The sequence below is a fragment of the Geotrypetes seraphini genome, chromosome 3 (genome assembly GCF_902459505.1).
Source record: "Geotrypetes seraphini chromosome 3, aGeoSer1.1, whole genome shotgun sequence".
Lineage (NCBI taxonomy): Eukaryota > Metazoa > Chordata > Amphibia > Gymnophiona > Dermophiidae > Geotrypetes > Geotrypetes seraphini.
Genome location: NC_047086.1, coordinates 288,286,501 through 288,311,732, shown reverse-complemented (window position 1 = coordinate 288,311,732; position 25,232 = coordinate 288,286,501). Strand labels below are relative to the sequence as shown.

General features: G+C 45.2%; 1 protein-coding gene across 1 annotated transcript in view; it reads right to left on the bottom strand.

Moving 5' to 3' along the window:
* Positions 1–25,232, bottom strand: part of ADSS2 (adenylosuccinate synthase 2) — a 247,389-nt gene that overhangs the window by 170,735 nt on the left and 51,422 nt on the right. Inside the window, exon 3 of the mRNA XM_033936570.1 lies at positions 14,523–14,588. Coding sequence (XP_033792461.1) covers positions 14,523–14,588 — 66 coding nt within the window. The remainder of the gene's footprint in view (positions 1–14,522; positions 14,589–25,232) is intronic.

Here is a 25,232-nt window from a genome sequence, read left to right as displayed (position 1 = left end):
CGGGGCAGGCAGAGGAGAGGGCTGAGGAGAGAAGCAGAAGGCAGTACAGAGGAGACACGTGGAGGCAGAAGGGAAGGAGCAGGAGAGAGGCAGAGGGTGAGGGGCTGAGGCGAGAGTTAGCTCCGCCCACTCCCTGACATCACCGGCAGCAGACCCGGAGCGCCCCCTTAAAAGGGGAGGGGCTAAGGAGAATTGCAGGGGTCTTGTGCACAAATAAAACTGGCAAGCAGCATTAATAGAGAACAACGGAATCCAGAGGGACAACCAAAAACAGGGGAACAGGCTGAGGATGAAACAGACACACCACAGGAGGAGGATGACCGAAACGAGGCTTGGGGACTGGCAACTCACGAGGGGGCCAGGAGCGCCAAACCACGAAGAAAAACAGCAAGAAAGGCAAACAAACGGGACTTACTTTGCCTATACACTAATGCTAGGAGCCTAAGGGCTAAAATGGGAGAGCTAGAAATCCTAGCCAGCAAAAAGGGCCTAGACATAATTGGAGTCACAGAAACGTGGTGGACTGATGACAATGAATGGGATGTGGCTTTACCAGGATTCAAACTCTACAGGAGAGATAGGTCACACAAAAAGGGTGGAGGAATAGCGCTATATATAAAAGATTCCATACCTTCAACCAGAATGGAAACAACAGTAAGGGCGGACGACTTGGAATCACTATGGGTTAAGCTACCAGGAGGAACTGGAGCAGACATAAAATTGGGTCTGTACTATCGCCCACCTGGACAAACGGAAGAAATCGACCAGGATCTGGAGGCTGAACTGAGGCAGGTATGCAAAAGCGGAAGTGTGGTGGTGATGGAGACTTCAACTACCCGGGAATAAACTGGAGTATTGGGCACTCAAACTGCATGAGGGAGACCAAATTCCTGGAGGTCACGAGGGATTGTTTCATGAAACAGCTGGTCACGGAACCAACACGGGGTGATGCCACTCTTGACCTAATCCTCAACGGACTAGGGGGACCCGCTAAGGAGGTGGCGGTACTAGCCCCACTAAGAAACAGCGATCACAACACGATCCAGTACAGGCTAGAAATTGGATCATCAAAGGTGAAAAGAACTACAACGACTGCACTTAACTTAAAAAAAGGGAATTATGATGTCATGAGGAAAATGGTGGGAAAGAAACTCAACGACAGCGCAAGGAAGATGGAGTCCGTAGAAAATGCCTGGACCATACTCAAGGACACAGTGCACGAAGCACAGAACCTGTGCATCCCCAAGTACAGGAAAGGGTGCAAAAAAAATAGAACAAAAAACCCAGTGTGGATAACAAATGCAGTGAAAAAGGCGATAAGTGACAAGAAAGCATCATTCAAAAAATGGAAAAAGGACAAAACAGAGGAGAACCAAAAGGAACACAAAAAACACCAAAAGGAGTGTCATCGAGTGGTTAGGAAAGCAAAAAAAGAATATGAAGAGAGACTGGCAGGGGAAGCAACAAACTTCAAATCATTCTTCAGGTACGTTAAGGGGAAGCAACCAGCAAGGGAGGAAGTGGGACCCTTGGATGATGGGGACAGAAAGGGAGTGGTAAAAGAGGAAAAGGAGATAGATGACAGGCTAAATAAGTTCTTCACGTCAGTTTTCACGAGGGAGGACACAACCAACATTCCGGAGCCCGAGGAGATCGTAAAAGGATAGCAGGATGAAAATCTGGTCCAGCTAGAGGTGAGCAAGGTGGATGTCCTCAGGCAGATAGACAGGCTAAAGAGTGACAAATCACCAGGTCCGGATGGCATTCACCCAAGGGTACTCAAGGAACTAAGGAACGAAATAGCTGAGCCACTTCGACAAATATGCAACCTATCCCTAAAAACTGGAGAGATTCCGGAAGACTGAAAAATAGCAAATGTCACGCCCATCTTCAAGAAAGGCTCAAGGGGAGATCTAGGAAACTACAGGCCGGTGAGCTTGACCTCGGTCCCGGGAAAGATGATGGAAGCACTGATTAAAGACAGCATCTGGGAACACATCGACAACTATGGGCAGCTAAAGTCGAGCCAGCATGGCTTCTGCAAGGGCAGGTCATGCCTCACAAACTTATTATACTTATTTGAGGGGGTAACCAGCCAGGTGGATAAAGGGGAATCCATAGATATCATTTACCTTGTCTTCCAAAAAGCCTTCGACAAGGTGCCACACGAAAGACTACTAAGGAAGCTATGGAACCATGGGGTGCAAGGGGAGGTCCACCGAAGGATCAAAAACTGGCTGGCGGACAGGAAACAGAGGGTTGGAGTAAAGGGACATTACTCACACTGGCAATGGGTCACGAGCGGAGTTCCACAGGGGTCGGTGCTGGGACCACTCCTATTCAATATATTCATTAACAACCTGGAAGCAGGAACAAAATGCGAGGTTATTAAATTTGCGGATGACACCAAACTATATCGCAAGGTCAATAACATGGAGGACTGCGAAGATCTCCAAAAAGATCCGACAACACTGGAAAAATGGGCCAAAAAGTGGCAAATGAGTTTCAACATAGGGAAATGCAAGGTCATGCATATAGGGGAAAAAAACCCGATGTTCACTTACAAAATGGGGGGATCAGCGCTAGGGGTGAGCGTCCTTGAAAGAGACCTGGGAGTGATGGTAGTCACAACATTGAAGGCGTCGGCGCAGTGTGCCACGGCCTCAAGGAAAGCAAACAGAATGTTGGGTATCATTAAGAAGGGTATCACGACCAGGACAAAGGAAGTCATCCTGCCACTGTATCGTGCTATGGTGCGCCCGCACCTGGAGTACTGTGTTCAGTTCTGGTCGCCGTACCTCAAGAAGGACATGGAGGTACTTGAGAGGGTCCAGAGAAGAGCAACTAAGCTAATAAAGGGCATGGAGGACCTTTCATATACTGACAGACTGAAAAAGCTAGAGCTTTTCTCCCTGGAAAAGCGGAGACTTAGAGGAGACATGATAGAAACCTTCAAGATCATGAAGGGCATAGAAAAAATAGACAGGGACAGATTTTTCAAATTAAGGGGATCAATAAGTACAAGGGGGCACTCAGAGAAATTGAAAGGGGAGAGGTTTAGAACAAACACCAGGAAGTTCTTTTTCACACAGAGGGTGGTGGATACATGGAACGTGCTACCAGAGGATGTAATAAACAGGAGCACGCTACAGGGGTTCAAAGAAGCTTTGGATAGGTACTTGGAAGACAAAGGGATTGAGGGGTACAGATAAGAGTAAAGGTAGATTATAGGGATGGGATTAGAGGTAGGTTACAAAATTAATCAGGGACCACTGTTCAGGCACTAGGCCTGATGGGCCGCTGCGGGAGCGGACCGCTGAGCAAGATGGACCTCTGGTCTGACTCAGCGGGGGCAACTTCTTATGTTCTTATGGTGGTGGGACTGAAAATTGATGTGTCCCATTCTGATGAAAAAAATAAATGGTCACGTTAACCATACTGTATAAGGGAGTTATGGTGAGATATGTATATTTTAAAGTCAAATTAAATTATACAAAATCACACCCCTGGATGTTTTTGAGATTTGTTAGAATTGTATTGTTCAAGAATGGAATTAAGATCTGCCCCAGGATATGAGATCATCATTGATGAAAGAGAGAAATGTGATACATACCAGGGTCAGGAATTCTGTTTTCAATAGTAGGGGTGAAATTTTGGAACTCATTAACAGGTCAGTTACAATTATGTAAACCTAGGGATACTTTTAAGAAACTTTTGAAGATAGAGTATTTATTTGTCAATGTATTTATGGGAACAAAAATACAGTAAGTATTTCTGTGATACTTTTAAAAACTCATGAAGATTTAGTTATAGGACAATGCATTTATGTGAACAAAATATTTTCATAGTGGAGGATGTAGGAGATTCTATGAGTACCGTATTTTCACTCATATACCGCGCACCCGTGTAAAACGCGCACACGGGTATAGCGCGCCGGAAACTGTAATTTATGTAAATAAAGTTTTATATACCGCACACACCCGTATACCGCGCATGCCGCCCCGACTCTCCCGTCGCCGCCCGACTCTCCTTTCGCCCGCCCCGACTCTCCTCTGGCCACCCCGATTCTCCTTTCGCCCGCCCCGATTCTCCTCTCCCCCTTGAAGTCCTGTCCCCACCCTGAAAGCCTGATGCCCCCCCCCGACGTCCGATTCACCCCCCCGCAGGACCGCTCGCACTCCCACCCCGAAGAACCGCTCGCACGCACTCGCACCCCCACCCTGAAGGACAGCTCGCACGCACTCCCACCCGCACCCCCACCCCGAAGGACCGCTCGCACCCCCACAGCCTCCCGACACCCCCCCCATCATGTAGAAGCTCCTACCGTTGTCCTGCTGCTTCCTCTTGGCGGTCCCGGCCCTTCTGTGAGCCCTGCGTCTGCGCTGCTTCCTCTTCCGGCGGTCCTACCCTTTCTCTGACGTCAGAGAAAGGGCGGGACCGCCGGAAGAGGAAGCAGCGCAGACGCAGGGTTCACAGAAGGGCCGGGACCGCCAAGAGGAAGCAGCAGGACAATGGTAGGAGCTTCTACATGATGGGGGGGGTGTCGGGAGGCTGTGGGGGTGCGAGCGGTCCTTCGGGGTGGGGGTGCGAGTGCATGCGAGCGGTCCTTCGGGGTGGGGGTGCGAGCGGTCCTGCGGGGGGGGTGAATCAGACATCGGGGGGGAACTATGTAAAAAAAAAGTTGTAAAACGCGCTCACGTGTATAACGCGCAAGGTTATGCACGGTTTGTAAAAATCGTGTATAACACGCGCGTTATATGCGTGAAAATACGGTATATGTTGAATTTTGTTTTGTAAACTGCCTAAACTTTAAGCGGTATATAAATTTTTTAAATAAATAAATTGTGAAACAATAGCTTCAAAGTAATTGCTTAAAACTTACTAAGTCACTTTAGCGTTTTTAGCGCACGCAGCATTTTGGCGCACACTAAAGCCACGCTATGCAGCTAGAATTAACGCCAGCTCAATGCTAAGGTCTTGCATGGCGGCAATTTAGCACGCACTATTCCGCACATTAAAGCCCTAACGCAGCTTAGTAAAAGGAGCCCTTAATATGGAAAAAATGAGAGTGATGCTTTTATTTATTTATTTCTAAAATTTATAGACCGCCTATCCAGTGGCGTACCTAGGGGGGGGCGGGGGGGGCGGGCCGCCCCGGGTACCAGCCCTAAGGGGGTGTTCCCGGCCTTGCCGTTCAGTCCCCCGCCACCCCCGAAGGACCGCTCGCCCCACTGACCTTCCTGCACCACCTGTGAAGCAGCCCGCAGCAGGATCGCGAAGTCAGCGTCAGCATCCCTGCTGCTTCCTGCGCCGCGATCCCGCCCCTCCTCTGACGTCAGAGGAGGGGCGGGACCGTGGCGCAGGAAGCAGCGCAGGGATCGCTGACGCTGACTTCGCGATCCTGCTGCGGCTGTTCATAGGTGGTGCGGGGAGGCCAGGGGGGCGAGCGGTCCTTCGGGGTGGGTCGGGGCATCAGGCCTTCAGGGTGGGGCGGGCGGGCAGGCTTTCAAGGGGGAGGGGGTGACAGGCAGGCAGGCAGGCCTTCAAGGGGGGACAGGCCTTCGGGGGGGGGGGTGCAGACCTTCAAGGGGTGCAGGCCTTCAAGGGGGGCAGGCAGGCCTTCAGGGGGTGCAGGCCTTCGGGGGGGGGTGTAGGCCTTTGGGGGGGTGCAGACCTTCAAGGGGGTGCAGGCCTTCAAGGGGGGGGAACAGGCCTTCAAGGGGGGAAAGGCAAGCAGGCCTTCAAGGGGGGGACAGGCCTACAAGGGGGGGGGACAGGCCTACAAGGGGGGGGACAGGCCTACAAGGGGGGGGGACAGGCCTTCAAGGGGGGGTGCAGGCCTTCAAGGGGGAGACAGGCCTTCAAGGGGGGGAAAGGCAGGCAGGCAGGCCTTAAAGGGGGGACAGGCCTTCGGGGGGGCAGACCTTCAAGGGAGTGCAGGCCTTCGGGGGGGGGGGTGCAGTCCTTCAAGGGGGTGCAGGCCTTCAAGGGGGGAAAGGCAGGCAGGCAGGCCTTCAAGGGGGGGACAGGCCTACAAGGGGGGGAGAAGCTATAAGGGGGTGGTACAAGCCTTCAAGTGGGGGACAGGCCTTCGGGGGGGGTGCAGACCTTCAAGGGAGTGCAGGCCTTCGAGGGGGGTGGTGCAGGCCTTCAAGGGGGTGCAGGCCTTCAAGGGGGGACAGGCCTTCAAGGGAGGAAAGGAAGGCAGGCAGGCCTTCAAGGGGGGACAGGCTTACAAGGGGGGGGAGAAGCTACAAGGGGGTGGGACAGGCCTTCAAGTGGGGGACAGGTCTTCGGGGGGGTGCAGGCCTTCGGGGGGTGCAGACCTTCAAGGGGGGGACAGGCAGGCAGGCCTTCAAGGGGGGGACAGGCCTACAAGGGGAAGGGACAGGCCTTCAAGGGGGGTGCAGGCCTTCAAGGTGGGACAGGCAGACCTTTAAGGGGGGACAGGCCTTTGGGGGGGACCATGATTTAGAAGTACACGGAGGGAAGGGGGTGTTCAAAGAGACATGCATATGCCAAACTTTGGGGGGGGGAAGAAATAATGGGTCTGAAAATAGAGGAGAGGGAGAGAGATGATGGACCATGGGATTTAGGGAGGGAAGGAACAGAAAGGGAGAGAAATTGGACACAAGGGATGGTGTGGAGGAGGGATAGAGATACTGGATAGGAGGGTAATTAGGAAAAGAAACGGAGAGATGGTGGACTCTGGGATGGTGGGGAAGGAGGGAGAGATGCCGGATGAAAGGGTATTTAAGAAAAGGTGGATCTGTGGAGGGAGATGAAAAAAAGGAAAGATACCAGACTTCCTGGGAAGGGAAGGGAAATGGAAAGGGAGGACAGAGTTGGCAGATGGATGGTTAGCATGCAGAAAGAAGGAGACCCTGGCAAGCAAGTTATCAGAAGAAAACCAGAGCCTTGGACCAACAAGATTTGAAATATAACCAGACAACAAAAGGTAGAAAAATTAATTTTATTTTCTGTTTTGTGATTATAACATGTCAGATTTGAAATGTGTATCCTGCCAGAGCTGGTGTTGGACTGCAAACGTGAGCTAGGATTTAACAGAAAGAGGAAAAGTCCTTTTTGTTTCTTTATTTTATTTACACCACAGCGCCAGTGTGGTTAGGAGAAGCCAAAGGGGGTGAAAAAGCTATAAAACCCACCAGGAGTTTTGAAAAAAATCACCCAACTGGGCAGGAAAATCGAATTGAAAAACCAATTCAATAGGGCTGAATCGAATCAAAATTTTTTTTTCCTGTATCTGGCAGCATTAGTTTGCGCTACTGTCTTAGACTTTAGGACCTGGGATTGGGGAGAGATGGCATCCTCAGTACTTTATAATGCAAGTGAAACGAGGATTTGGTCAGACTTTTGAAGGGTCTGCAGAAAAAAAATATTGTATAGGCCGGGGACATGAGACAGCAGGAAATGGGAACTTTTCTTCCTTCTATTTTTGTGAATGGAAAGGCTGAGGATGTCAGAGAGGTCAGTTAAAATATGTGCTTTATAAGAAAATATAATAATGTGTTTTATAAAGTTTATAGCATAGCTGGCCTACCCAGTGAGGTGTTCCTAGTGGTGATGGTGGCAGCGTGTCAATGTGTTGAGAGGAAGAGGTGGTCTGGGAAATTCTGCTGAGCAAACTCCGGGCCCATTTCCACCCCCCAGTTAGTCCACTCCACTCAACTGATTCACACACTGAGTGGGTCTTTGGGTGTTGTTTTGGGATCTCTTCCAGTGGTTTATCTCCTTCTGGTCCAAGGAAGGAAACTTTGTTATCCTTAGCATTGACCTACAGAATATGTTTGTAACAGCGCTGCTTGTGTGGCATTAGGCTATGTAGTGATCGAAAGAAAAAAACAGACCTTTGCACATTTTTGCACTATATGGTGGGTGTATGAGGAGATTCACATTTCCTGCACAGCTAAGTCCATGTGAAGTTACCTTGTGCTGTATTTGACATCTAGCAAGGTCTCTGTTTGAAAGGAAAGATCTAAACTTAAAAATGAAGTGGCCAGAAGTTATGGTAAAAGCAGATAGTGTAGCTGGTTTTAAGAAAGATTTGGACAAATTCCTGGAGGAAAAGTCCATAATCTGTTATTAAGACATGGGGGAAGTGTCTGCTTGCCCTGGATCGGTAGCATGGAATGTTGCTACTCTTTGGGTTTTGACCAGGTATTAGTGTCCTGGATTGGCTACCATGAGAATGGGCTACTGGGCATGATGGACCATTGGTCTGACCCAGTTAGGCTATTCTTATGTTATGTTCTCATCTGTAGGGGCCTTTGTTTTCACTTCTTATTTTAATGTATTTTTTTTCTGGGAACTTATCAGTGTTTTTTATAATGGGAACAAAAATGGAAGAGAATTAATGTGTGTGGAATGGGGGGTAACTAATTTCTTCAGCTAAATAATTCAATCCACTTCAAACAGACATAGGAGAACTTGTGCACCATTCACACACCCTCCAACCAAAAACGTCAAAAGAAAAAAAACTGTTCGACAACCTCCTAGCCATTCGAGCTGCAACACTCGACCCCCAACTCTACAACCAATTGATATCAACCACAGACTGCAAAACCTTCAAAAAGAAATAAAAACCCTTCTATTCAAAAAACACATAAAACCGAACTAACACAATCAGAACTGTCCCAAGCATCACCTGCAACTACTCCATATGTACTTCTAATGTCATGACAATTTAGACATAATTTATGTTATGTTATGTTTGGAATAATGGTTACATATATGAGGTTCAATAAAAGAAAATTTTCACTGCCTGTTTCTATTCTGACCATTTATTCCATTTCATGGTTATTGCAAAAAAAAAAAAAAAAAAAAAATTTTTTTTACATGGGGGGGGGGGGGTGTCAAAAAATGATGGGCCCCGGGTGCCACATACCCTAGGTACGCCACTGCGCCTATCCCTAAGTGGTTAACAGTAAAACATTTATTTTAAAATGTTCCATACCGTTTAAAACTAAACGGTTTACATAATTTACATACATAATTTTAAAACAAACATGATAAGTAAACATACAAACAATCCTCAGAAATCTTGACTACAAAATAAAACTGTAGCTTTGCATAATAAAGATCATGAATAGTTGATCAACTCTGCCAGAGAGAAAAATTACTGGCTAGAGAAAGGCATCTACAAATAACAGTCTTAAGTAATTTTCTAAACATGCCCCTTTCCTGACAATTTCTTATCTGACCCACCAGGGAGTTCCATATCTTAACTTCTGCACAACAAAAAGTCATTTTAGCAGTCTCAACAAGCATTGGATTCAGAGTCGTCTTCAGCAAAGCTAAATTCTCCAAGCGCAATGATCTTTTTGGTGTATAGCCACGTATATTAGTTTTAAAAACAATTCTGGAATGTTTCTATACAAGAATTGATGACAAATCATTACTGCTTTATATTGTACTCTGAAGGCGACTGGTAGCCAATGCAATTTTTGGAGATGTGCTGCATTTTGTATAACCTGCAATGCTCTACATCTTGCTTTTGTTATTCCAAGGTACAGGGCATTGCAGTACTCAAGTCTCGACAAAACCATAGCATGGACTACAGTACGGAAATCATATGGCGCTAACATTGGTTTTCATCGGTATAACAAATGCATTTGTGCAAAACATACTTGTATGGTCTTTGTTACTTGCAACTTCATTGTTAGGTCAGAATCAAGCCTTACACCTAAAATGGTCAGACTCATTTACCGAAAGAACATCATCAATAACTTTCACTTCTGTAGGCTACTGATGATCCGGCTTACCTACCAACATTATTTCAGTTTTATGTACATTTAGGGGTCCTTTAATCAAGCTGCGCTAGTGGGGTTAGCGCATCGGACATTTCATCACGCGCTAACCCCCGCGGAAAGCTAAAAAACTAGCACCTGCTCAATGCAGGCGTTAGTGACTAGCGCGGCAGGCGGTTTAATGCGCGGTATTCCGCACATTAAACCCCTACCGCGTCTTGATAAAAGGACCCCTTAATTTCAAACCTTGTTCTCCCACCACTCCTTAATTTTACACATATATTTACTCAATGATTTTTCAAAATTCTTATCCCATTCGCCTACTGGAAAGAAAAAAATATCATCTGCATATATTCGATATACAACTCCTAAAGATTCAAATAGTTTGCCTATAGCAGCCATATAGATGTTAAATAATAGGGCAGAGAGCGCTGAGCCCTACATCCATTTCTCACTTGGAAAGAGCATCCTAGAAGGTATGTTTTAAACCAATTGAGAACAACATCATGTATTCCAAGGTTATACAGTCTACCCAACAATTTGTTGAGATCACATTCACAGTAGTTCCAGACAAAATACATAAACATCTTCAATTACAGCACAATCACATATTAGCAGTATCCCTCAAAATCTGAGGAAGCAGTGTATTACTAAACTATGCTACATTAAATCATCTTAATCACAATTCAAAATATCCAGACTAACTTACAGCACATAATCAGAGAAAGGCCTCAACATATAGTCTTAACATTTTTCTGAACTTTGACCGGTCAGAACAGGTCCTCAAAATGCCAGGAAGATGATTCCACAATTCCACTCCTGCCACAGACATCATTACTGTTCTAAATTTAACATATCAGACAACATTTTCCTTCAAAGAGGTCAGTCTCATAGTACCTGCTGACCCTCAACGTTCTCCCCGGCCGATACAGCTCCCACAAATTCTGATAGTTCTCTGGCACACAGCAATACAAACTCTGATGACATCCTGACTTTTCCTAAATCTTAAGATCGGAAACGATGAAATTCAATTTTATGTGACGTTCACTGCAGTGCCCCCAAGGATGCCCTACTGCTCTGCTGAGATGTCTGTGTTAGGATCAGGACATCACAGATTACAAGGACGATTTTTTTATGACTGATAAGATATCCCATTAAATTGACTTGTAATGTTTGCCTATGAATGTTTGAAGAGAGTCTAAGGTCTTTTTTCCCTCCTTTATTTGAAACTCAGTCAGCATTTATGGTTTAAAAAATATTCTATCAACATATATACCATCCTCTATAATAAAACCCTAAGCGCGCATGTGCACTTAGGATGGTGTGTTCCTTGCCACTGTGGTGTCTGGGTCCGTGCCGAATTCCATTTTTGAACACAGACAGGGAACACGCCGGCGACTCCCCCCTCCCACGCTCACTCACCAACCACTGCCGTTCCTCTTCAAAGCAGCCTGCTGAGGTTCGCCGGCCGGCTGTAGCGAACCTCGCAGGCCGCTCTCTACCTCGGTAGCACGTTCCTTCTGACGCAATCGCATCAGAGGGAACGTGCTACTGAGGTGGAGAGCGGCCTGCGAGGTTCACTACAGCCAGCTGGCGAACCTCAGCAGGCTGCTTTGAAGAGGAACAGCAGCGGCGGCGGCAGTGGTTCGTGCCAGTGGGCCAGAAGACACCAGGAAACCAGGATGGAGGAAGGGTAAGAACCGGCATGCACAATAGGGGCAGGCATGGCACAACAGGAAGCAGGGGGAGAGGGAAAGGGGGCTGCTTTAGGGGGAGGGGTATGCTGGGGGGGCAGATAGAAATCATGCTTTGCTCTGGGAGAGGAGGAACAGAAGGAGGCCACAGAGAGACAGGCAGGTATGGCGCAACAGAGAAATATAGGCAGGCAGAGGGACAGGGACACAGACAGAAAGACAGACAGACAGACAGGGGGCCAGGGAGAGACACAGACAGAAAGAATGACAGACAGACAGCGTTCAAGGAAGAGAGAGCCAAAGAAAAAAAAAATCAGACAGAATGACATCTACTCTAGCACTCGTTAATGTAACGGGCTTAAACACTAGTCTCAGATATTCTGTTTGGGGTAATTTTTAACTCCACTTTTTGTTGTTTGTTTATTGACCCGAGTGTCTGGAGTTTTTCATCATTTTTCTTTTCTAAGAGAGATGCCTGTGTGGCCAGTCTACTTAAAATGCTGGCCCCCTCCTATATCCCAATGGCATGTTTTGTGCGCATTTCTTTTGGGTGATTTTTTTGTCAAAAATGATTTAAAAAGGACTTCCGGTGACATCATCGATAAGATGGCAGCATGAGCTGTGAGCTCTTCTTCTCCAAGCAATTATTGGCATACATTTCGTGCATTGGGGGACTTTCTTTTTCTCTCTGGTAACCCCTTTTGATACCGACATCTCCTAAGGCAGCGGCATATTGGAGCGGCCTCCCCACTGTGAGGCATGAGCGAACCTCCTGTGGAGTTTGCACAAATGGCAAAATTCAGTAAGAGGGACCCGCATCCCGTAAGGAGATGCAGGGCTGGTTTGCCGATTTGAAAAATACAATGGTGGAGATGCACCGGGAGCGTCATACTGTTGTGGATGCACTTTGCAAAACCGTGGAATTTATGGGCACAAGGCTGAGAGAATTTGAAGAGCGAGTTATAGATCACAATGGAGAGATTCTGCAATTACAACAGCGGTGCAAGGGCCTGGAGGACAAATATGATGAGCTTTCGCTCAAGACAGAAGATGGAGAGAACTGGGCATGGAGAGTCCCGGAAACACAGCAATCCTTTGTCTAGCCTTGGATGAAGCTTTTGCCAATCAAGTGGAGAAAGCTTCATCCAAGGCTAGACAAATCATAGGTTATATCTGCAGAAATTTCGTCAGCCGGAAGCCCAAGGTCATAATGCCGTTGTACAGATCCATGATGAGACCTCATCTGGAATACTGTGTACAATTCTGGAGGCCACATTACTGCAAAGATGTGCTGAGAGTTGAGTCGGTTCAGCGAATGGCCACCCGGATGGTCTCAGGACTCAAGGATCTCCCGTATGAGGGGCGGCTGGATAAGTTGCAGCTCTACTCACTCGAGGAACGCAGAGAGAGGAGAGACAAGATCGAGAAGTTCAAATATGTCAAGGGCCGTATCGAGGTGGAAGAAGATATCTTTTTTATCAGGGGGCCCACGGCAACGAGAGGGCATCCGCTGAAACTCAGGGGTGGGAAATTTCATGGTGACACCAGAAAATATTTTTTCACCGAAAGAGTGATTGATCGCTGGAATGATCTTCCACTGCAGGTAGTTGAGGCCAGCAGCGTGCCAGATTTTAAGAAAAAATGGGATTGGCAAGTGGGATCTCTTCATAGAGGTAGGTAAGGGTGGGTCATTGGTGTGGGCAGACTAGATGGGCCGTTGCCCTTTTCTGCCGGCAGTTTCTATGTTTCTATCCTTGTCCATGGAGGAGCTAATGCACTTCATTTGTGAAAAATTCCTGAGCACTGCTGACCCGGATCAGAACTTACCTACTCTCAAGTTTGAGAATTTCTGCAGTACTTCCTCTTCCCACGGAGGTAGGACGCTGTAGAAACAACACTTCTGGGGCAGGCCGACGGCAGGAGGCTGGTTTCCCTGTCAGCTGCCTGAAGATTTTATATTTCAGCAGCAGGGAGGTGGTAGGTTGGTGGGAGATGGGACTCAAGGAGGTTACTGGAGAGTGTAGTGTCAGGCGCACAATCACCGCAGGCTGCATAAAATGGCTATGCGAGCTGGATTCGGCCTGCGGGCCTTGTTTTGACACATGTGCTTTAGATCAGTGGTTCCCAACCCTGTCCTGGATGACCACTAGGCCAATCGGGTTTTCAGGCTAGCCCTAACGAGTATGCATGGAGCAGATTTGCATGCCTATCACTTCCATTATATGCAAATCTCTCTCATGCATATTCATTAGGGCTAGCCTGAAAACCTGATTGGCCTGGTGGTCCTCCAGGACAGGGTTGGGAACCACTGCTTTAGATGACCAAATTTTGGCCAACTAATTTTTAATTTCTAGCTGAAAATCTAGTCCCCTAGATCAGCTCAAAATTCTCCTAAATTTAGGCAACCAAAATTTAACTGCCCAGATTAGACTTGGCCTTGGCTGGAAATCAGTCTGTAATGAGTTACTCACTCTACTTAACATTATGCTCAGCAGAGCAAATGTAACCTTGTCAGTGGCTACAAAATGTAATCTCCTTAGTTTGTTCTCAACCTTTCCCTATATATAAAAATGGAATGTTTTTCTTCGAATATGTATTTGTTGAATTTTTAGTATCTGAACCTCAGTACATTGTGCCCAAGTTGGATCAATATATTTTTTTATAAACACTGATAATCCTGCAAGGCAGAAGGTGATAAGTACAGTATGTTGACTATTGTCTTGTTATCACGTGCCTTCCTCTGCCAGAAAAAAAACATCCAACGATTTAATGAATGAATGGTTGTCCATTACATGTCACTGGAGGTTTTCAAAAATAGATTACTCAATGCTTAGGCTGCCAAAAGATGCTTTTTTAACATGAGTTTTCCAGCTCTATCCAGAATATTCTACCATCCTGGGAAGTTTCATGTTAGCATTCTCCTTCATCAACAGCTGCTTTAGGGCCAAGTTCCCACAAAGAGAAGAAAAACTTCAACCTCTTGAGAAACAATATTCCCACAAATCTCATCATGTTCAGATTCCAACGTAAAAGTTTAAATGAATCTACAAGCTGTCCTTACCTCCCTTCTTCAGATTTTTCTCTGCCTCTTCAAACAATCCTGGTAAATGAATTACTACTCCATTGCCTGAAAGGACAGAGACAGAAAAGGGAATATTATAATGTTATTTTTATTAAAACAGTGAACATATAATGGCAACAAAGCTCCCACCTCCACCACTCTGAATTCGACTTAGTGTGGAAAAGTGTAGCCAATGAAAGATTAGGTTCTTACCTGGATAATCTTCTTTCTGTTAATACACAAAAGAGTCTGTACGTTAGGTGCTCACAAACTGCTTGCAGAAGGGTGTCTAATCACATCTTTTAACTACTCTTTCACCAGTGGAGTATTTTGCCCTCTTCAATGTGTACCAAAGCAATCTATCTCCACTGTAACAGAAGAGAGAAGGGGCATGGGGAACATCCCCGGAGATATCCAGCATTTCTGTTCTGCTCTGTAACTCATGAAAAGGAATAATTAGCATGAACTTGCAACAGAGATTTATCCATGAACCAACTTGCTGTGTGTAACTAGCACTAACACATAAGGAGCTCTAAAGCTCAACAAACTTAATACTTTATTAATAATTTATTCATACATGTTCATTCAATTGACAGAAGAACTCCTGTCCCAAACTATAGAGTTGTCTGAGTCAGAAAGCAGGCAAATTGCAAAACCAACGGGGTGGGCCGTACAGACTTCTGTATTAACAGAAAGAAAATTATCTAGGTCAGAAATTCTGTTACATAAAACACAAAAGTCTATATGTTAGGTGACATACCAAAGCAGTGTCACACATCTAAAGTGGGACAGGTGAGCCTGCCCGCAAAACAGAGGACCCATAATTGATATACTTTCAAGCCACCACATCCACTCTGTAGAACCTTCTAAAGGTATGGAGAGTAGACCAAGTAGCTGCTCTACAGATCTCCTCAGGCGGAACTACCCAGGACTCTACCCATGAGGACGCCACACTTCTATTCAAATGAGGTTTGAGAGAAAGAGGTGGCTGATTGCCACAGCCGATGTATATCAACAAAATTGCCATGTGAATCTATCTGGCAATAGAAGCCTTCCCTGAGAGCCCCTTTTATCTTTCGATCATCTAGCAGTACAACCAATTCTCTTCCTGACTTCTTGCTTTTAATATACCTTAAAAAAGGTTTTTACTGTGTGTTTTTGCTTCCAGCGCAATCTTCTGTTCAAGATCTCTCTTTACCTTCCTTATTAGCGCCTTGTATTTGACCTGACATTCCTTGTGCTGTTTACAATTATTTTCACTCAGATCCTTCTTCCACTTTCTGAAGGATTCTCTTTTAGCTCTAATAGCTTCCTTCACCTCACTCGTTAACCACGTTGGCTGCTGTTTGATCTTCCTTCCTCCTTTTTTAATTCATGGAATATATATAGTCTGGGTTTCCAGGATGGTATTTTTAAATAACATCCACACCTAATGTATATTTTTGACCTTTGCAGCTGTACCTTCTCCTCATGTTATCAGTCTCCTTTTTAAAAATTATGTGCTGTTGTATTGGATTTCCAGTGTATACTTATTCCAGGAATCTTATCAAATCTGATCATGTTATGATCACTGTTATCAAGTGGTCCTAGCACCATTACCTCTCTTACCAATTCATGTGCTCCACTAAGAACTAGATCTAGAATTGCTTCATCTCTTCTCGGTTCCTGAACCAGCTGCTCCATAAAGCAGTCCATGATTTCATCAAGGAGTTTTATCTCCCTAGCATGCCCTGATGATACATTTACCCAGTCAATATCAGGGTAGTTGAGATCACCCATTACTACTGTGTTACCCAGTTTGTTAGCCTCCCTAATTTTTGATAACATTTCAGAATCTGTCCGTTCATCCTGGTCAGATAATAATAATAATAACTTTATTTTTGTATACCGCAATACCAAAAACAGAGTGGTTCAGAGCGGTTTACAATGCAAGAGATTGTACATACACAGCGAAGATACAATGCCAGGGAATGTATTATGCAGTTGAGAGCAGTTTACAATGCAGGGGATTGTACATATTCAGCATAGGTGTTTATACAGCGAAGATACAATGCAGATTTAGATTTAAGAGACTGTACATATACAGCGGAGATATTTATATAGTGAAAATACAGTGCGAGAGACTTGTAGAGCACGATACGATGCAAGAGACTATATAATGCGGTTAAGTGGATTACTATGCAAAGATAGTTACATATATATAGCGAGGATACAGAGTGGTGAATGGCCAGAGTGAGCAACCAGTATCAGTTACAGGAGGGTGCCGGGGGAAGGGGTAAGAAGGAAGGAAGGAAGGAAGTGTTGGATTGAGGGGGAAGATAGGAGAGATCGGGGGAAGGAGAGGTGGTAGGGTTTGGTTAATTGGAGGGGAGGGGTTCGAGAAATTTATCATAGAGGTAAGATTTGAGAGCTTTTCTGAAGGATGAGTAAGATGGGGCAGATGAAATGAGGCTGGTCAGGCAATCTGTCCATTTGCCAGCTTGAAATGAGAGAGTTCTATTAAGGAATCTTTTGTAGGTGCATCCCTTTGGGGATGGGTAAGTAAACAGATAGGCATTGCGAGTTCGATTGGTGCCTGGGAACGCAAAGTGGTGACACAGATATATTGGGGACTGGCCAGTTAAGGTTTTGAAGCAGAGGCAGGCGAATTTGAAGATGACTCTCGCTTCTATTGGTAGCCAGTGAAGTTTTCTGTAGTAAGGGCTGATATGGTCTGACTTTTTGAGGCCATAGATTAGGCGGATGGCTGTGTTTTGGATGAGTCTCAGGCGTTTGATGGTTTTCTTGTAGGAGCCCAAATATCTGATATTACAGTAATCCAGGGTGCTTAAGATTAGGGATTGGACTAGCAGTCTGAAGGAGGGGAAGTCAAAGTAGTGTTTGATGGTACGGAGTTTCCAGAGGGTGTAGAAGCATTTTTTGACCTGAGCATTAGTGTGGTCTTCGAAGATCAGGCAGCAGTCTAGGATGACTCCCAGGATTTTGATGGTGGGATTGATAGGGTAAGTTAGACCGTTGAGTTGTAGGGTGGTGTTCGTTAATTTGTGGTTGGGACTTGCAAGGAAGAGTTTAGTCTTTTCTGGATTTAGTTTTAGTTTGAACCGGGTGGTCCAGTGTTCGACCATGGTGAGTACTGAAGAGATGTGCTGTTCTGTTTCTTGTGACAGTGAGGAGATGGGGATGACAATTGTAATGTCATCTGCATAAGTATAGGATTTCAGCTTTCGGGCAGATAACATGTGTCCCAGTGATGCCATGTAGATATTGAATAGGGAAGGTGATAGGGCGGAGCCTTGTGGAACTCCACAAAAGTTGGACCAGGTATAGGAGTAGGTTCCCTCATTGTGGACTTGGTAGGTGCAGTTTTTTAGGAAGCCTGTGAGCCAAGTTAGTACCTGTCCCGAAATGTCTATAGAGTCGAGGCAACTAAGCAGAATGTCATGGTCTACCAGGTCAAAGGCACTACTGAGGTCAAACTGGAGTAGTAGGGCGCTGTTTCCCTGGGAGAATAGTTGGAGGAGGTAGTCGGTTAGTGACGCTAGGACAGTTTCCGTGCTGTAGTTAGTGCGGAATCCAGACTGGGAGTCATGAAGGATGTTGAACTTCTCGAGGTATGACATGAGGTCCCGGTTGACAAGGCCTTCCATGATTTTGAGGAAGAAGGGTATGTTGGCAATGGGTCTGTAGTTGGTGGCTGTGGAGAGTGGTTCTTTGGGGTTTTTGATAGTTGGAGATATGAGGATGTGGCCGAGTTCCAGCGGGAAGTAGCCGGTGGGCAGGCAGAGAGTGACCCAGTTGAAGAGCTCCACTTTGAAGGGGGTGGGAGCTATTTTCATGATGGAGGGTGGGCAGCTATCTAGTAGGCAGTTGGATTTGGAATATTTAGAGTATAGCTCGAGAAATAGGTTCCAATCTGGGTTTTCAAAGCGATTCCAAAGTCAAGTCGGCGGTTAGGGATTGGTAGGTGGTTGGTGGGCTGGTGTTTGTTGTTGTAAGGGAGGTTTTTAAGTCATGAATTTTTTTGGTGAAGTAGTTGGCTAGATTTGTTGGGGAGGGTGGAAGATCTGTGGGGGGAGCTTTTATATGAGTTGATGTCAAATAAGGAGTTGACTAGTCTGAATAGTTTATTGCTGTTCAGGGATGGGGTATTGATTAATTGGGCGTAGTATTTGGAGCGTTTCTCTTTGATCATTCTTTTGTATTCAAGGACTTTTATGCGCCAGGAGTATCTGTCAGTGACTGTGCCAGATTTGCACCAAATTCTTTCTAGTTTGCGTACTTCTCGTTTCAGAGTTAGAAGATTAGCGTCAAACCAGTTGGCAGAAGAGCGGTGTTTTTTCTTGCAGGGTTTCAGTGGAGCCAAGTCATTTAGAACCTGGATGCTGAAGTTATTCCAACTTGGGATGAAGTTGGGGTTTGGGTCTGTAATTGGTGTTGGGTTGCATTGGGCCCAGAATTCTTCAGGGTTTAGTTGACCTATAGTCCCTATGGTTTTTTCTTTATGGGTAGTTCTTGGCGGCCTTTGGTTTTGTTTTTTGAGCCAGTGTAGGTTAAAGTTGCATCGGAGGTGATCTGACCAAGGGGTGGTGGTCCAGGTTTCGTCTTCAAAGCTTATGCTGGGGGAAGCGGGGGTATTGGGAAGGAATGAGATCAGGTCTAAGTGATGTCCTTTAGAATGTGTTTTGGTTGTAGGTGGTTTTGAGAATCCTAGGGATGTTAGGAAGGAGAAGAGATCAGAAACGTTGGAATTCTCTTCCTGCTCCAGGTGTAGATTTATATCGCCGGCGAGAAGGGTGTGGGTGCCAGTGGTGGGGTTTGTGAGGAGGAATTCGTAAAGATCTTCTTTGGCTAGGTTCCATTTGTTAGGGGGGATGTAGAATACTGTAATGGTCAGGTTATCTTTACAGTCTGCTTTGGATAGTTTGCAGGAGAGGATTTCCAGGTGGTTGGTCATTTTGGAGTCTAGAGTTTGGAATTGGAAGTGGTCTCGAAGGATTATAGCTAGGCCGCCTCCTCTCCTAGTATGTCTTGATAGCGGGATGATTTTGTAGTTTATCAGGAGTAGATCTCCAGTGGTAGATGGTAGTACACTCCTATCACTATCCTTTTCACCCTTACACACAGAATTTCTACCCATAGGGATTCCAAGATGTGTTTCTGCTCCTGTAGAATTTTTAGTCCGTTCGATTCAAGGCCCTCCTTAATATATAATGCTACGCTTCCACTGATTTGATCCAGCCTATCACTATGATATAACTTGTATCCCGGTATGAGTGTCCCATTGGTTATCTTCCTTCCATCAGGTTTCACAGACGCCTATTATATCTATCTTTTCATTAGTGCAATATATTCTAACTCTCCCATCTTGTTTCTTAGGCTTCTGGCATTTTCATACAGACATTTCAAACAGTGTTTGTCATATCTATTTACAATTTGCTCAACAGTTGACATAGATAATTTGCAATCTTTAAAATCAGCCTGCTCTGTATTTAAGGAAACCTGGTCTACTGTATTGCAATCTCACTATGGCAAAGAAAACATTTCTTATAATATGGACCCCTTAGTTACATAAGTTGGGCCTTAAAATATGTTCAATTTTACTTAATTCTTTGGAAGTTTAAGTGATCACTCTCTCTAGGTCTAATCTAATCTAATATTTGTGTATTGCGCATACCTAAACAGGCTCTAGGCGACTTGAAGAAAGAGAGGGAAATGGGTTAGGGTGGGAGAAAGGAGCAGAAGGGGGACAGGAAACATAAAACTTAGGCGAATTAAGTAAAGGTCAGGTGTTTATGATGATCTTAGAAGAATGGATAGTTCGGGACAGGAATTTTTAAGTGAAATTGTAAGAAAGGACTAAGTTTTGTTGTGAAGGGTGGAAGAAATATTTAAAAATTGGTCATTGCTTATGAGATTATCAGAATTGTTTCTTTACGACAATAAAACTATACTAAAAGGGCAGGTACACACTGAAAAGAAATCCCCAAGCACCACAGACTTCCTGACTGAGTCCTGGCCAAGTGTAGCATGAATCAAGTAAACAAAATTATCAAGTAAGAACAAATTTTACCTTTTCATCCTGCTAGACCAGTCCAGTCCAGACTACAGGATGTACCAAAGTTTTCTCTCTCAGGGCAGCAAGAAAACAAGGCCCTCATAATACCACTCTGCCAAAAGCATTTTCACCTCTAACCTATACACCAACTTTGTAGTGCTTTTCAAAAGAATGCAGCAAAACCAAGTTGTTACCCTGAATATATCTTTGGGGTGACCACCTGACCTTTTACCAGAAGGCTGCTTCAGTTCCTATCAAATAAACTCACAAACTGACTGGAACTTCTCTTTGGTTGAGGATATAAGTGATCTCTACTGCTACATTAATCCAAATATAGAGAAGATTTGAAAGTAATCCCCCTTTTTGTGGCCCTGAAAACAAAGCAAAGAGCTGATCAGAAGTATTTACTTTCAAAATGTACAAGAAACTTTTGCAAAAGTCAAATTTATGTAGGAGTTGAGCTGGTTCCTAATTTTGCTTTCTAGAAACAAGAAAAAAGGCTCTGTGCAAATGGAAAGAGTTGGCCATGAAGGACAAATAAGAAGCCCTACATAGGTCACTTTGTTGTCACATGCTGTAAGGGTGCAGTGCAGCTCAGGTGGGAGAGGAAGACAGGTAAGTTGAATTTTCTCAGCAATAGTTGACATCTTGGTTATAACCACATATTATCCCCATCATGTTGGCTGCCTATATGCTTGGCATGATGGAAACTTGACAAACAGTGTTTAAGCATGGGTGACTGGGGCCCACGCAGAATTGAGGAAGTGGCTTTGGCCATCCTGTTGGGCAGACTGGATGGACCATGTGGTCTTTATCTGTCTTCATTTACTGTGTTACATGAGAGGCCTGCAATTCAGAGATTCACCTGACCAAATTTACAACCATTAGAAAAACTGCCTTTAATGAGCGATCTTTCAGGGATCTAATGGTGGATTAAATAAGAAATAAAGAATCATGTTAAGATTTCATTGCAGAACAATTTAAACCTCAAACAAAACACAGCTGCCACCAGAATCTATAGACAGTTAAGCCAAACCCTGATTAATACCGCCCTGCAGAAATGACAGAATCCACATGCCATTGATTCAGTTCTCACTCTATAAACCAGCACTCAAAATCCTGTCACACACAGACATACACCAAGGTTGTAGAATTTCTACGGGCCTCACATTGACCAATACCAAATAAACTTCTGTTCCTCAGATACTGACTCTCAAGGGCCTAGCTGCAACAAAAAAGAATCCACATTTTACATCACGACCGACCTTTGTTACAGAAGATCTGGGCCTACAGGAAATGGAACCAGGGAGCCTTCCAAACAACAAATTACCTATAGATCCCCTACCACAGATGCCAGGGCATTCTGGAGCCTCTAAGATCACTAAAAAAGCACAGTTACTTACCGTAACAGGTATTATTCAGAACAACAGGCAGATATTCTCAACATATGGGTGACGTCAACCATGGAGCCCTGATGCAGACAGCTTCACTAGCAGACTTGCTTGAAGAACTTTTAGAAAGTTCGCAACTGCCGCACCACGCATGCGCGAGTGCCTTCCCGCCTGACGTAGGGCGTGCGTCTCCTCAGCGTCTCCTCAGTTCAGATAGCTAGCTAAGAAGCCAACCAGGGAAGATGGGTGGTTGTGAGAATATCTGCCCGCTGTCCCTGTTAAGGTAAGTAACTGTGCTTTATCCCAGGATAAGCAGGCAGCATATTCTCAACATATGGGTGACCTCCAAGCTAACCAGAATGGGATGGTGGGAGTGTTGGCAATTCAGGAAAATAAATTTTGTAATACTGCCTGGCCAAAGTGGCCATCCCGTCTGGAAAAAGAATCCAGACAATAATGAGAGGTGAATGTATGAACAGAGAATCAAGTGGCAGCTTTGCAGATTTCCTCAATAGAAGTAGATCTAAGGAAAGCTACAGAATGTTGCCATGGCTCTAACTTTATAGGCTGTGACTCGACCCTCTAGATGCAGTCCAGCCTGAGCATAGCAGAAAGAGATGGAAGTAGCCAACAAGTTGGAGATTGTTCTCTTGGAAACTGGATGTCACAACTTGTTTGTATCGAAGGAGACAAAAAGTTGAGGAGAAGATCTGTGTGGCATAGTCCTTTGTAAGCAGAAATCCAAAGCACGCTTGCAGTCCAGAGTATGAAGAGCTGCTTCTCCAGAGTGAGAATGAGGCTTTGGAAAAAACACTGGAAATACAATTGATTGATTAAGATGAAAGTCTGAAACAACTTTTGGTAAGAATTTAAGATGAGTACGGAGGACCACCTTGTCGTGATGGAACTCTGTGTAAGGTGGGTATGCTACTAAAGCTTATAGCTCACTGACTCTGCGAGCAGATGTGAGGGCAATGAGAAAGACCATTTTCCAAGTGAGATATTTTAGATGAGCCGAAGACATTGGTTCAAATGGAGGCTTCATCAACTTAGCAAGAACAACATTGAGATCCCAAACCACTGGAGGCAGTCTGAGAGGTGGTTTGATATTGAAAAGTCCTTTCATAAATCTGGAAAACCACAGGATGAGCAGATAGTGATTTCCCTTCTTGTGGCTGATGAAAAGCCGCAATTGCACCGAGAAGGACTCGAATGGATGCTGATTTGAGGCCTGATTGAGATAAGTGAAACAGGTAATTCAGAACTGAAGACAAGGAGGTAGACTGAGGCTCCTTGTGATGAAGGGCGCACCAAGCAGAAAACCTAGTGCATTTCTGGTTGTAGCATTGCCTAGTAGTAGACTTCCTGGAAGCCTCTTAAATGTCCTTGACAGATTGAATGAACTGTAGCTTTGCAGCTATGTTGAACAAGCTGTCAGGTGCAGAGCCTGCAGGTTGGGATGAAGTAGAGAACCCTGACTCTGTGTAAGTAGAGACAGAAAAACTGGTAGAAGTAGTGGCTCCCTGCTGCTGAGTTGAAGTAGAAGGGAGAACCAAGGTTGTCTGGGCCAGCGAGAAGCTTTCAGAATCATGGTGGCATGTTAGTGTTCGAGTTTGACGAGTGTCTTGAGAATTAGAGGGAACGCATACAGGAATTTGCTCATCCATTCCAGGAGAAAAGCATCTGCCTCCAGGCGGTGAGGAGAGTAGATCCTGGAGCAAAATTGAGGCAGCTTGTTGTTGTGGGGAGATGCAAAGAGGTCTATTTGAGGGGTTCCCCATTGAGAAAAAATGTGATGGAGAGGTGATGCATCGAGTGTCTATTTGTGAGGTTGTAGAAGATGACTCAATTTATCTGCCAGAAAGTTTTTCTCTCCTTGAATGTAGACCGCTTTCAGAAAGATGTTGTGAAGAATTGCTCAATTCCAAACCTTCTGAGCTTCCTTGCAAAGAGGTAGGGATCCTGTTCCTCCCTGCTTGTTGACATAGTACATGGCAACTTGATTGTATGTAAGAATGAGGACTACTTGATCGTGAAGATGTTGAAAAGCTTTGAAAGCATTGAAAATAGCTCTGAGTTCCAACAGATTTATGTGGCTCTGATGATCTGTGCTGGACCAATGCCCTTGAGTGTGGAGACCATCGAGATGAGCCCCCCAAGCGTAGGTCAAGGAATCTGTCGTGAGGACCTACTGATGAGGAGGCATTTGAAACAGTAAACCTCTGGAGAGGTTGGAAGAGAGCATCCACCAGTGGAGAGACTGTCTCAATGAAGGAGTCACTGTAATGTGCTGAGAGAGTGGATCGGAAGCCTGCACCCACTGAGATGCCAAGGTCCACTGAGGAACTCTGAGGTGAAGTGTGGCAAAAGGAGTCACGTGAACTGTAGAGGTCATGTGACCTAGTAGAACCATCATGTGTCTCGCTGAGAGTGAAGTGAGGGATGACACTTTGAAACAAAGTTGAATGATAGTATCTTGACGCTGTTAAGAAAGGAATGCTCTGAGTGTCCAGTACAGATCCAATGAACTGTAGGGTTTGAGAGGGATGTAGCTGAGATTTTGGAAAGTTTATTTCAAACCCCAAACTTTGAAGGAACCAAATAGTCCATTGAGTCACTACAATAACCCCCTGAGATGTTGAATCTTTGATGAGCCAGTCGTCCAGGTACGGGAAAACCTGGAGACCATGGCTGCGCAGGGCTGCTGCTACTACAATCAGGCACTCGGTGAAAACTCTGGGAGATGATGCCAGGCCGAAAGGTAGCACTCTGTATTGAAAATGATGATTGCCCACCCGAAATCTTAGAAACTTGCGAGAGGCTGGATGAATGGGAATGTAAGTGCAAGCCTCTTTGAGATCCAGAAAGCATAACCAATTGTTGTGATCCAGAAGGGGATACAAGGATGCTAAAGACAGCATCTGAAATTTTTCTCTAACAAGAAATTTGTTGAGAGCTCTGAGATCCAAGATAAGTTATAGATACCCTGTCTTCTTCGGCACAAGGAAGTAACGGGAGTAAAATCCCGTTCTCTGCTGTTCCAGAGGAACTTCTCGATGGCACGGAGACAAAGCAGAGCTTGAGCTTCCTGAAGAAGAAAGGTGGTCTGTGACGGATTGGAAGGATACTCTCTTTGGGGGAGATCTGGTGGAACCTGAAGGAAGTGAATAGAGTAAACTTCCCTGATTATTGTGAGGACCCAGAGGTTGGATGTAATCAGTTCCCATCATTGATAAAAATGATGAAGACGACCTCCAATGGAAA